This window comes from Nelumbo nucifera, chromosome 3 (genome assembly GCF_055504915.1).
Source record: "Nelumbo nucifera cultivar China Antique chromosome 3, China Antique-T2T, whole genome shotgun sequence".
NCBI classification, from domain to species: Eukaryota; Viridiplantae; Streptophyta; class Magnoliopsida; order Proteales; family Nelumbonaceae; genus Nelumbo; species Nelumbo nucifera.
Genome location: NC_142651.1, coordinates 100,511,773 through 100,524,691, shown reverse-complemented (window position 1 = coordinate 100,524,691; position 12,919 = coordinate 100,511,773). Strand labels below are relative to the sequence as shown.

The window sequence follows — 12,919 nt, the reverse complement described above, 5'->3', positions numbered from 1 at the left end:
TATGCTACAATTTTTGTGGAAAAAAATATAAAACATTGATGCACATTTACTACTACATTTTTGGTTGCAGTGAATTATCTCTGATTTCATAACTTTGATACTAACTGAACTATATTAGCCATCAATCATGAAGCTAAAAAGTCATATGTAAAAAAGCTTCCACATCGTTGAAAAATAATCAAATAGTAATTTGCATTCTTACCCTCAAGAGAAGCAATGAGTGATTGCTTTTATACACTCCCGGGGGAAATTAAACCAGAGCTAGCCTATAAGTAAATGACTACATTACATTCTTAGAATTTAGGCCTGTAAAAAACAAACACATGGAACTGTTCATTTTAATTTCACCCTGAAGTAAATAATTGGCTCCCTAGAGTAACTGTAGCAGTTCCATCACCCATGACTGTTGTCAATGTCATCTCATTTTCTAGTATTCGTTCAAGCTCCAACATAACCATGTCCATCTTGGGTCGCCCTTTTCCAACTATGTTCATGCATTGAAACATCAACCTTGTCAAATTCTTCATTCCCTCTAAAGTGAAACAACTAGCTAGCCGATGGTCCACAAAATTGTTTGAATGCAGACATGATTTTACCTTCACAAAGAGGGGACTTAAATAGTAAGGAAGCAGAGAATAAAAGGCTGCATATGAATATTTTATAAGAATAAAGAGGTTACATGCAAATATGCTATAAATGAATATACAAACTTTTTAGCTGACCAAAAATAGAACCTAACTTGACTTTGGCTGCTGAATAATAGCAATGTGAAAATTTATGTTTTTTTTTTTTTTTTTTTTTTTTTTATTAGGATCAATTCTTAATTGGTGATGGAAAACCATTTTGCAAAGACTAGCAACAATTGCCTTTATTCTGGAACAAAACGATTTAAACATACCAATGAAGCAAATCGTTTTCCAAGCTCCAATTCCAAGCATGTATTACTTGGGAGGGCATTTAGATGTCAAAGACAGTGCTGTAAGAGGTAATTCAATGTGTAGATTTCTGGTAGTCTTGTTTGCTTGGAGTTTTAAATTTTAATATGCTCTCTACATCACTATAGTGTTTATTCTAGATTTCTACCACCAAATACTGAGCAATTTTGTTTAAGGAAAAAACTGAAAAAGTACATAGGGGATGCTTCTTTACCCACTGCATCAAGCTTTCATGGGATCCCAAGGAATTGATCTTTAATGTCTCTTGTCCTGTTATGAGCTCCAAAAGAAATATCCCAAAGCTGTACACATCACTCATTTCAGAGAATGTTCTTGATTCTCTTACCCTAACAAATAAATCCATAGTTAGTTGATCAAACAAAGGAAAAGACTCACATCAACTATATAATACGGATAGGGGAAATGAAGATACTCGGGATCTTGGAAAACATTGCCACCAGTTTGAGATGAAGAACTGGGATCTTCAATTCTTTCAAGTAGTTTTGAGATCCCTGCATCTGCAACTTTAGCAATGAAGTTTTCATCGACTAAGACGTTGGACATTCTGAAGTTCTTGTGTACAACAGGAGGTATGAGACTATGCAAGTGGCATAAACCTGCACATTTTAAGGTTCTTTCCATAAACTTATTCTTTCTCCAATTCATCATTTTCTTGGCAAGGTAAGAAGAATCTTGGTCATATTTTATTAGGATCTACCTTTAGCTGCCCCTAGGGCTATGGATAGTCTTTGTTTGAACTCCAGTGTTGTTATTGATTCTTGTCCATTATCTGACAAACAACAAAATACTAGCATACATGTATTAATGTGTCCTAACAGTATCAATAGGTTTTACAAATTGAGACTTACCATATATATGGCTGCTCAGACTGCCATTTGGTACATATTCAAAAACTAGCATTTGAGAACCATCTTCTTGGCAGAAACCTAGAAGAGTGACTATATTTCGGTGCTTGACCTCTGAAAGATGAAGTACCTGTTTGGTCACATAGATCATATCACTTCCCATGCCAAATCTTTGTATTCAGGTGAGTATATCTCAATGAACAATTTACAATTTTTAGCTCCACTTTTCAAACATTCAGAGATTTTATAAATTTGATGTGAAACACTCAATTCAGAGATGCTGATTCTTAATTATTTTAGTAATGCATGTAGGAACAGTGGCCCTTGACTGTGAAAAAGCAAACTAAAGAATGTCCAGAGTTTGTTCACACAACAAAGGATCCACAAGTTGACAGAGTCTGTGTGCCCAGAAGAACCTTGATCTTAATACATTTATCTAGAGTTCTGTTATGGGTCTAGGATCATGCTCGAGAGAGTTGAGAATAAGAGTTAAAATTTCTGAACTTAAAAGAAGAATGAAAAAAAGCAAGGAGAAGTTTTTAGTTTATTCAACAAGGAATGTCCACAAAATGTTAAATGCACATAGCATCTGATGAATTACATTTTACATGCAAGAGAGTGGTTATACCTCATTTACAAACTCTTGTCGAGGGGCACTCTGGCGCCTTTTGATTGCCACTATTGTCCCATCACTAAGTAAGCCTTTGTACACCAGACCAAAACTACCCTTTCCGATAAGATTGCCTTTACTGAAGTGCTTAGTTGCTTGCTCCAACTCTTCCAAAGTGAATTGCTTCACTCCCTGCACCTCAGGTATTGAAGTAGCTCCTTCAGAACTAAACCCATGTCTTCTATTTGATTCCACTGCTGATTTCAATAGAGAGAAGCAAATATTACTTGGACACATGCATAGTAGAGTCTCCATTGACTTACACAAAACAGTCTTACCTACTGCAGACGGGTCTGAAGAGCTTGTCTCAGAATTCCTGTTCCGGTGCTTCTTACATTGTGACCTACAGAACCATATGAAACAAGTAACCGTCACAAAAAATGCAATCCCCCCTGTAGCACAAGCAACCATGGCTCCATATGGCCTGGACATCTGGCAGGAGCTTTACGTCTCTTTCCACAGACTCAAACATGGAACCTGCACAGTAAATGAGCCAAAGAAGTAAAATCAAATGGGTTGACACAAAACTTGGATATATTGCCCTTGCCCATCTTCAAAGCAATTATGGTGATGATACATTGAGAAAAGACCTGTAGAAAAACTGGAGTTCCATTTTTCATACCAGTAGCAGTGTCCCTGGGCAAACATGATCAATAGTCCTACCACCTCATGTGGTGTGGGCTTTACGTTGCAACACTCAAGACTTGACTTGGGCACTACTTTTACGGCCAAATAAAACTTAAGGAAATTAGAAGACAACACACTGAACTTTGCAAATACCCCACTTTACTGTCCCATTTCCAGCATTTCCTCCAATATGATGCCAGAGAATCATCCCCTCTGTTGGAAAAACATCGCACTCTTCAGGAAATATATGGAAAATGACAAGCAACATATAAACTTTGTTGGGGACTTTGGGGTTGGAGGGGCCGGTTCCTAAAAAGTTAAAAGCATCCAAGTTCAATTATCTCTTAACATTATGTCATGCATTCTCTGACCATCACCAGTTTTGATCTAACCATATTTTACTTTCCAAATCGGTTCCCTAAAGACGATTACATAATGATTGGACCAGATTACTGGAACCCTAAGATGATTATTTGATTGGTGATAACAGAACAAGAAACCTTGTTTAAGTGAATGAGATCATTACTCGTACCCAGTACATTTGGATGCTTTTGGACGTGCAGAATGGACCGAGGCTACTACCACCACTCTATGGTATCGTTTATCCAAAATTCCAGACTGAAAAGAACATAATATCACCCAGCCCATGTGAGGTGATGCCTGATTTTACCTTGTGGCTGTGGCATGGACAGGTAGAAAAGTGACTTTAAATGTACTCTTATTTTAACTTTCTGAGGCATCATTATTGAAAGGGATCGATAGCAAATAAACAAATAAAGGCTACTAGTGAGCCTCTCAATTTCAAATCTTTTCTGTTCTTCAAAATTCAAATAAACAAGAAAAAAAAAATCAAGTCTTTTCCTCTCAGAGTCTGCAGGGTCCACCCTTTTCCCTTTTGTTCATCTGTATGGTAAGGGTGACTTGCCATTTCTGTATGAAGGGGCCCCTTTCACAAGTGGTGTCATGACAACCAACAAGACATCATAGAGCAAATTCAATCGAAACCCAGTTTCCAATTCTAGATCTTCTTGATTTTATAGCATGAAGGAAAGCAGGGTGAAGTTTCTTATTGAGCTGTTCATTTGTTCTCTTCTCCCTTGACCATTTATCTATCTTGTCTGCTTTTCCGAGTGGTTCTCTTATATCTCTGGGTTGTGCTGGAAAGCAGAGGGGATTGGTGTGAAGGGGCAATTTAATCTTCTGTAAATCTGACGGCTTGATGGAAAAGGCCTGTTGACAGACCTGCAACAGTAAGTTGGGAGATGAAAACAAGGTTTATAGGGAAATGTGGGTTTCTCAAACTGAGTTTTCCTTGTTTGGTTGTGTCTGGGCCCTTGTTAAAGTGGGGCACATTTTCCAGTTATTTTTCCAATTATCTCCGACGCTACCCCAGCCAAGCAGATCTATAGCTATTTTCAGGCCGTTTGATATGCTATTACTCTGATCCGAGGCGTATGGACGTGATTTGGGCAGATCCTCTTTTTGATAAAGAGAAGACCCTAGCATGGGTACATGTTTTAAAAGATAAAAAAACCCCTATATTGATTTCTTGAACTTTATCATTACAAACACTGGATTATTGGTCCTTGGGGAGGTATATCACGCATCCAGTTCATAAATGGAAAAGTCCAAAACACTCAGCCTCATATATTCACGTGTGGGAACTTATTTTTTTGATACGAAAGGAAATAACAGAACTGGGCTATACGAACCCGGATCTCCTGCAAGCGAACTCTGCACACATAGCATCCAGTTGCATAGTGGGAATATTTTCATGAATGTTAAATTCATAGAGATGTTCTCAATACGTGGTTAGATTACCATGCTTTCAGAATTTGTATAGCGTTTTTGCTTTCAGGGAATCCCATTGCAGGCTATACAAGCTTTAAGGATGGCAATTTTCCTGTCCTCCCTGGGAATGGAGATTGCCTTGGTTGGACCAGGGCAGGGGTGGAGATTGATAGTGATATCTAATTGGGGATGGGGATTGAATTCCTTGCCCTGCCCCGACCTCGATTCTATATATTAAATATATACATTTGCAATATTATTTGTATTATATATCAAAATACACTTATATTGTAAATCTGTTTTTTAAAAAGCATAAAGCTTTTAATTTAAAAATTTTGGAGATTTGGACCCAACAAAAACCCATCTTTATCAGGGATCGAGGATGGAGGTTGATTTTTATTCCGAGTAGGAACCAAGGTCAGAGATGGGGAATATGATCCCCGCCCCATTGCCATTCCTACACAAGCCTGGGGTAACCCTACCCCAAGCATCATTGGTAGGGCTGCAAGTCGGACCAGGTTAGGTCGGGTTGAGGCCAACCCTAGTCCAACCCTAAGTTCTAAACCCCCAACCCTAACCCTAACCCAATTCGGCCTTCAACCCAACCAACCCAACCCTAACCCTAACCCTAACTAAATTCCTTCAACCCTAACCCAACCTGACCTAACCCAAAGTCAATTTCGGGCTGGACCCAATCCAACCTTCTTCCCATCCCTTAAAACCTCAGAATTTTTTGATTTTAGATCTTAACTCAACTTTCAGTACATATATTAATCCTATGTTTCATTAGTACTATTTGTTAACGTTTTTTTTTTTTTTGTTCTTTTGGTACATATTTCAGAAAAACAAGTGTTATGACTTATGATAGATCTTTCTTGGGCGGCAAACAACATAGAGGAGATGAAGAATAAAATTTTCAAAAAACATAAATTAATGTTATTAAAGTTTTAGTCTTTCTAATTAGGATTAAGTGAAGTGATTATCTTAAAAGAAATACATGATACTATGTGTTGAGGGCTATACAAATATCATGCACCTAAACAAGTCAATGTATGTTATATACATATAACATATATTTATATATGGCATGTACTGTAGAGTCGAGTTCGATTTGGATCGGGTTGCCTAAGGGGTCAACCCTAACCCAATCTGAAGTAAAGTCAGGTTCATGAATTTCAACCCTAACCCTTACCCTAACCCAAATATCAACCTGACCCAACCCAATGGGTTGGGTTAGGGTTGGTTTGGGCCAACCCGGCTCAAGTTGCAGCCTTATTCGTTGGAACAAATCAAACGAAAAAGGTGATTAACAGAGGAAAGGTCCAGATCATCATGACCCACATTTGTAAACCAAGATCTCCTTTGTTAAGCATCGATAATCAACAGGAAAGCACCTAGATGGAATGGTTCCAAGTGTTCGAAACTTCACGTTTTTGGCTTCCATCATTCTTCACATCTCACAGTTTCCACTGTTGTCATTCTCAAGGCCAACAAATATGTGACTTCAATCCCTTCCCCCACCTCCCACAATATGATTAAATAGCCATACCAGTAGCTCAGGAAGATATGCACCTGATTATCTGTTTAGATTATCTGTTGACCGGTTCTGAACAACATTGATGAAGGGGAATTTGGCCCGACCTCGCAATCACCCGACACGTGGCAAAAACAAGCAACTCGGGACAGTAGAGCGCCCGACGCGAGCACCGAAAGCAAGTTCAAGCCCACTACTGAGCCCGAACTCCACCAGACCGCTCTAAAAGGAGCCCGAGCTCCCTACCAAGAGTCTGAGCTCCCTACGGGGAGTCCGAGCTCCCTACTGAGAACCCGAGCTCCCTGCGAGGAGCACGAACTATATTGGGCCCCAAGTCTCACAAAGCTGTGACCCGAGCTGGCCCATGGCAGCTCGGAACACTCCCCAAACCGAACTCAAGACATCTCGCTCGCCACTCCAACACTTCGCTTCCGAAACACCAGGCTGACCAAGCGTACCTGACACCAAGGACGTCCGTATCCAACGGTGACGCACCTGACTGATTTGGGATCTAACGCCTGACAGCCGCACTTCAAACGGCCTCCTGCTACCGCCACTTGCCACCGTCGTTACTAGCCGTAGAGACGGCTCCGACAAAAGGAGCAGTGGCGGTTCTGTCCGGCCAGAGGAAGTGACATCCGAACTGGCAGGAGTTCAGAAGTAATCATGCCCGATCTGACAGAAGCCTGGAAGTAAGTGCACGAGGTGGTTATAAAAGGCTCCTCCCCCCCCAGGAACGAGGTATGCTAACTTTTGCGCTATCAGGTCTATCTTGCCTTTGAAAGACTCTAACTTGAGCTTCAGAGCCCTTACGTCGGGTTCTCCCCGGAGCTTCTCTTCTCCTTCCGTTTCAGGTCCCTGCCACTCAGTTCAGAGGCAAGATTGTTGACAGCTAAGATCGGTCGGATTGTGCATCATCAATTGGCGCCGTCTGTGGGAACGCTTCAAAAGGCCTCCCTCCAAAACTCTCATACCCCTTTCTTCTTCTCTGAAAAACTCAATACTCATGGCCTCTTCCAGCAACGCCGGACGCGGCACAGAGACAAACACCACCGGGGAACAGCCTCAAGTTCCCATGGTGTGTGTTGGGCAGTTCACCATCCCCCTCTCGGTGGACGGAATTCCCAATCTGAATACACCACAAGCAGTGGCGCCTGTAAACCTTCCTGCCACAAACATCCCCTTTCCTCTCCCCATCGAGAATACCTTCACTGAACCAACCGCCGTCCCCCTGGCAGCTAGCCAAAATCGGTTGGACGACCTGATGCAGTGCATGCAGGCAATGCAAGCCCAGATGCAACAATTCTAGCAACACCAGCTTCACCAGCACCAAGTGTTGCACAACCTCTCCCAGTATCACTATCAACAGCAGTTCCCCCAACTGCCACCGAACCAACCACTACTTCCACCTCGCCACCCTGCTCCGAAGCCGGTCAAGGCCTCTCCGCAGGATGGGCGCCTCCACCAAGGAAAGGCCTCCAGGCCCCAGAACCCACCAAACAGCCAGGCCTCGTCCCCAGGCCGGAGAGAGAGAAAAGTCATCCCCGCCTCACAGCTCGCAGGCGGGTCGGGAACCTCGCTCGCGAGATCGGCACCTCGGGGCTCCAAACCGGAGTTCCCACTCGTGGAAAACCGATTCGGCGCACTGGCAACAGCGGACTACCAGCACTCCGGGCCCATCGAGCTCGGTAACACGGAGGCCAACAACGCCAGTACAAGGCCCACTCAGCAGCGAAGGCACCGTCGATGTCGACGAACCGCCACCCGCATCCTGTCGGAGCTTAGAGGCAAAGGCGAGACAAGCTCGAACGAGGTAGGAGTTGCCCCGATTCTCTCAGTTCCTTCCCCCCTCGCGACAGAACTCTTGGCAGTCCCCTTGCCCAGAGATTTCAAGCTCCCGCCTCTAGACAAGTATGACGGGTCCTTCGACCCCAACGACCACGTTGACGCTTTCCAGTCCCAAATGCACCTCGCCAGAGCCAGCGAATCATGCATGTGCGTGGCTTTCACCACCACCCTCAAGGGGGTAGCCCGCACTTGGTACAAGAACCTGGCCCCCGGGTCGATAAAGTGTTGGGCTCAGTTTGTGCAGGTCTTCACTACACACTTTGTCACCAGCAAACGGTACCCCAGAGCAGAGGAAAGCATCTTCGGGGTAGTCCAAAGGGAAGGAGAACCCATACGGGGCTACATCAAACGATTCAATGAAGCATGCTTACAGATACCGTGGTTAGACCACGCGGTGCAGCTCGCCGCAGCAAAAAGAGGGGTGACACACAAGGAGTTCAAATGGCACATGGTAGCTAACCAGCCCGCGACCGTGGCCGAGTTCCTCAAGCTCGCGGACAAGTTCATGAGGACGGAGGAGGAAATCAACCAACGAACCGAGGGCGGAAACGAGAAAAGAAAGAGGGATGGCGAGCCCTCTAACTCAGCCGACCGAAAAAACTCGGCCCGGGACCCGAAACCGAACCAGTCGTTCTGAGCTCCCCTGCCAGTTCGGATGGATTACACGCCACTAAACATGAGGCGGACCGAAATCTTAATGACTATTAAGGACGCCCCGTACGTAAAATGGCCACCTCGCCTAAAGGGAAATCCGAACGAAAGAAACAAGAATTTGTATTGTAGTTTCCATAGGGACCATGGTCACAGTACCGAGCAGTGCAATAACCTCCGAGACGAAATAGAGGGGCTCATCTGTCGCGGATACTTAAGAAACTTTGTACAGCACAACAATAATAGCAATAAAGCGGATCGGCCAGGTGAGCACAAAAAGGACGCCCCCAAAACTAGCAGCAGGCCTGCCGAACCGATGCAGCGACAGCCTCCGGCAGAGAGGCCAATTCGGGGAACCATCCATGTAATTGTGGGAGGTTCAGTGGTAGCGGGGTGTACATCGGCGGCAGCCCGGACTTCAGTTCGTGAAGCGGTCCTCGAGGAGCGGAACCCTCCGAAAAGGCCAAAGACCGAAGAGCCAATCCTGTTCACAGAAGACGACGCGCGAGGAGTTCGCTACCCTCACGATGACGCGCTTGTCATTAAACTAAGGATCAGCGACTTCGAGGTTAGGCGCGTACTCGTAGATTCGGGCAGCTCGGCGGACATCCTCTTCAAATCGGCGTTTGATCGACTACAGCTGCCGAGGAGCGAACTAAAGCCCGCAAATACTCCCCTGGTGGGCTTTAGCGGAGAGGAAGTCAGGCCCCTCGGAAAAATAACGGTGCCTGTGGAAGTCGGCACGTGGCCTTGCGCGGTCAGACTCAACCATGACTTCCTGGTGGTCGCGACCCCCTCCCCATACAATGCCATAATAGGGCGGCCAATCACGCATATCCTACAGGCGGTGGTCTCCACCTACTATTTGGCCATGAAGTTCCCTACGGACTTCGGTGTGGGGGTAGCGCGGGGCGACCAACTCGAGTCCCGCAAGTGCTACGTTGCCGCCCTAAAGGAAAAGACCAAGGCAGCCGGCGACCTCGATCTGGAGCAGCCCGCGGAACAAGGCGAAGAACGAGCCTCGCCCATAGAGGAAACAGTCGCGATCCCAACCTCGCCTACGGACCCAGCTCGCACACTCCAGATCGGTGCTTCCGTTGAAGAACCCCTACGGACCGAACTGGTAAGTTTTTTACTTCAAAATTTAGATATTTTTGCATGGTCCACGGCCGATATGCCTGGTATTGACCCTGGCCTTATAACTCACAAACTTAACACTGACACTTTAGTCAGACCCGTTAGATGGAAGAAACGGAACTTAGCCCCAGAGCGCTGGAAGTCGGTCGACAAGGAAGTCGAGAAGCTCCTCGAGGCAAACTTCATAAGGGAAGTCCATTACCCGAGCTGGGTGGCCAACCCTGTGCAGGTGAAAAAGACGAACGGCAAGTGGCGCATGTGCGTCGACTACACCGACCTGAACCGAGCTTGCCCGAAAGACTGCTTCCCCCTCCCTAGGATCGACCGCCTAGTGGACGCGACCTCGGGACATGAGTTGCTAAGCTTCCTGGATGCCTACTTAGGCTACAACCAAATCCGGATGGACCAGTCCGACGAGGAAAAAACCAGCTTCATAACCGAGTTCGGTCTGTACTGTTACAAGGTCATGCCCTTCAGGTTAAAAAATGCCGGGGCAACCTTCCAAAGACTTGTAAATAGGCTGTTTCGGCCCCTGATTGGAACAAAGATAGAGTGTTATGTAGACGACATGGTCGTCAAGACAAGGTTTTCACAAAAACTAATAAAAGACTTGGACTCTGTCTTCCAAATCCTGCGTCAGTTTAGCATGAAGTTGAACCCCATCAAATGCGACTTTGGCGTCACCACGGGCAAATTCCTAGGCTACGTTGTCAATCGGCGCGGTATCGAGGCCAACCCGGACAAGATAAAAGCAATCCTAGATATGAGACCACCTCAGAAAATAAAAGAAGTTCAGAGGCTAAACGGCCGCATAGCCGCTCTAAGTCGCTTCATGTCCAAGTCGACAGATCGCTGCCTACCCTTCTTCAAAGCAATCAAAGGCAAAGGGTTCGAGTGGACCCAAGACTGTCAGCTCGCGTTTGATGAGCTAAAAGGTTACCTCGCCAATGTGCCAACCTTAGCTCGGCCCGAGGAAGGCGAAGTCTTAGAACTGTACCTCTCGGCTAGCGATGAGGTGGTCAGTTCGGTACTAGTAAAGGAAGCAGACCGGGTCCAACGACCCATATATTATGTTAGTAAAATCTTGCAGGGAGCAGAGACAAGGTACCTGCAGATAGAAAAGCTAGCGTATGCACTGGTGGTAGCAGCACGGAAACTCCACCCGTACTTCCAGGCTCACACCGTCATCGTCCTGACTGACAAACCTCTGAGACAAGTTTTACTCAAACCCGAGGTTTCCGGCCGACTGATGAAGTGGGCCATCGAACTCAGTGAGTACGATCTCCAGTACAAGCCAAGAACTGCCATTAAGGCCCAAGCCTTGGCAGATTTTATCGCAGAATGCACGTTTAGCCTCGAAGCCCCTGAGCCGGTCGAGCCCGAGATCCCTAGTTCGGGCGAACTCGGAGCTCCCAAGCCAAACGAGTCCGAACCCCGTGACGTAGCAGCCAGTGTGGCATCCCTCCTGGTTAGACCAAGCGCGAACTGGGATGAGGAGCCCTGGATCCTTCACGTAGATGGCTCCTCGAACCAACAAGGCAGCAGGGCTGGAATAGTGCTACGCGGCCCGAGCAGAACAAAACTGGAATATGCACTACGCTTTGAGTTCGCGGCATCCAACAATGAGGCGGAGTACGAGGCACTGATAGCCAGGCTAAACCTAGCGCACAAGGTTGGAGCAAAGCACATGGTTATCTGTAGTGATTCCCAGCTCGTGGTCAACCAAGTTACAGGCGAATACGAAGCGCGCGAGCTCACAATGATTGCATATTTGGCAAAAGTAAAGGAGGCTCTGCTCAACTTCCAGTTACACTTCATCAAGCAAATCTCGAGGTCAGAGAACGCTGAGGCCGACGCCCTATCCCGACTAGCTAGCACGAGCCACAACGCCAGGAGAACCGTGTACATAGAGGACTTACCTCGGCCCAGCATTCTCGGTGGGGCAGAAGAGGTCGCTCCCGTCACTGAAGCAGAGCCGAGCTGGATCGACCCACTCGCGAGCTTCCTACTAGACGGAACCCTCCCCGCGGACCGCAACGCAGCCAAGAGGGTGCAGTGCCAGGCAGCCAAATACGTCATGATAGACGAACAGTTGTACCGACGATCCTACACGCTCCCCTACCTGCGATGCTTGCGCCCAGCCGAAGCCGAGCTGGTACTCCGCAACACCCATGAAGGCTTGTGCAGCGGACACCTGGGGGGGCAGAGCCCTTGCCCAAAAAGCACTTCGACAAGGATACTACTAGCCAACGATGAAGACAGAGGCAATCGAGCTCATCAGAAAATGCGACAAGTGTCAGAAGCATGCCAGCATCCACCATCAACCCGCTGCCGACCTCAAATACCTCACCAGCCCATGGCCCTTCGCCCAATGGGGCATCGGCCTCCTGGGGCCATTCCCACCAGCGACAGGCGGGAGAAAATTCCTAGTGGTGGCAGTAGATTACTTCACAAAGTGGATAGAAGCTGAACCCTTGGCAATAGTTACAGCCCGAAACATACAAAACTTCTTTTGGAAGAACATTGTATGTCGCTTCGGGCTACCTCGGGTACTGATCTCCGACAACGGCAAACAGTTCGAAGATATCAAGTTCCAAGAATGGTGCCAAAGTATGGGAATTAGTCAGAACTTCACGTCGGTCGCACACCCGCAGGCAAATGGCCAAACAGAAGTAATGAACAGAGCCATCCTCCGCGGACTGAAAGCACGATTAGACCGAGCCAAAGGTTTGTGGGCAGATGAACTACCAAGTGTTCTATGGGCTCACCGAACCACGGAAAAAACCGCCACAGGAGAGACCCCCTTCAACCTCACCTACGGCACCGAGGCGGTGATCCCGGCGGAAATCGAAGTGCCTAC

General features: G+C 46.4%; 1 protein-coding gene across 8 annotated transcripts; it reads right to left on the bottom strand.

Moving 5' to 3' along the window:
* Window positions 1-57: 57 nt before the first annotated feature.
* Window positions 58-5,432, bottom strand: LOC104587585 (proline-rich receptor-like protein kinase PERK3). Of its 8 annotated transcripts, none has more exons than XM_010245250.3 (8): window positions 3,094-3,967; window positions 2,750-2,948; window positions 2,430-2,668; window positions 1,805-1,931; window positions 1,654-1,743; window positions 1,369-1,552; window positions 1,150-1,282; window positions 58-596 (listed from the first exon to the last, which is right to left on the bottom strand). In XM_010245250.3, the coding sequence occupies exons 2-8, from the start codon at window positions 2,901-2,903 to the stop codon at window positions 345-347; spliced, it is 1,179 nt and encodes a 392-aa protein (XP_010243552.1). In that variant the 5' UTR covers window positions 2,904-2,948; window positions 3,094-3,967; the 3' UTR covers window positions 58-344. The 8 variants fall into 8 exon arrangements, with proteins under 8 accessions (XP_010243552.1, XP_010243553.1, XP_010243554.1 ...); XM_010245251.3 differs by having other exon boundaries at window positions 2,430-2,665; window positions 3,094-3,884; XM_010245252.3 differs by having other exon boundaries at window positions 1,654-1,725; window positions 3,094-3,881.
* Between the last annotated feature and the right edge of the window lie 7,487 nt (window positions 5,433-12,919).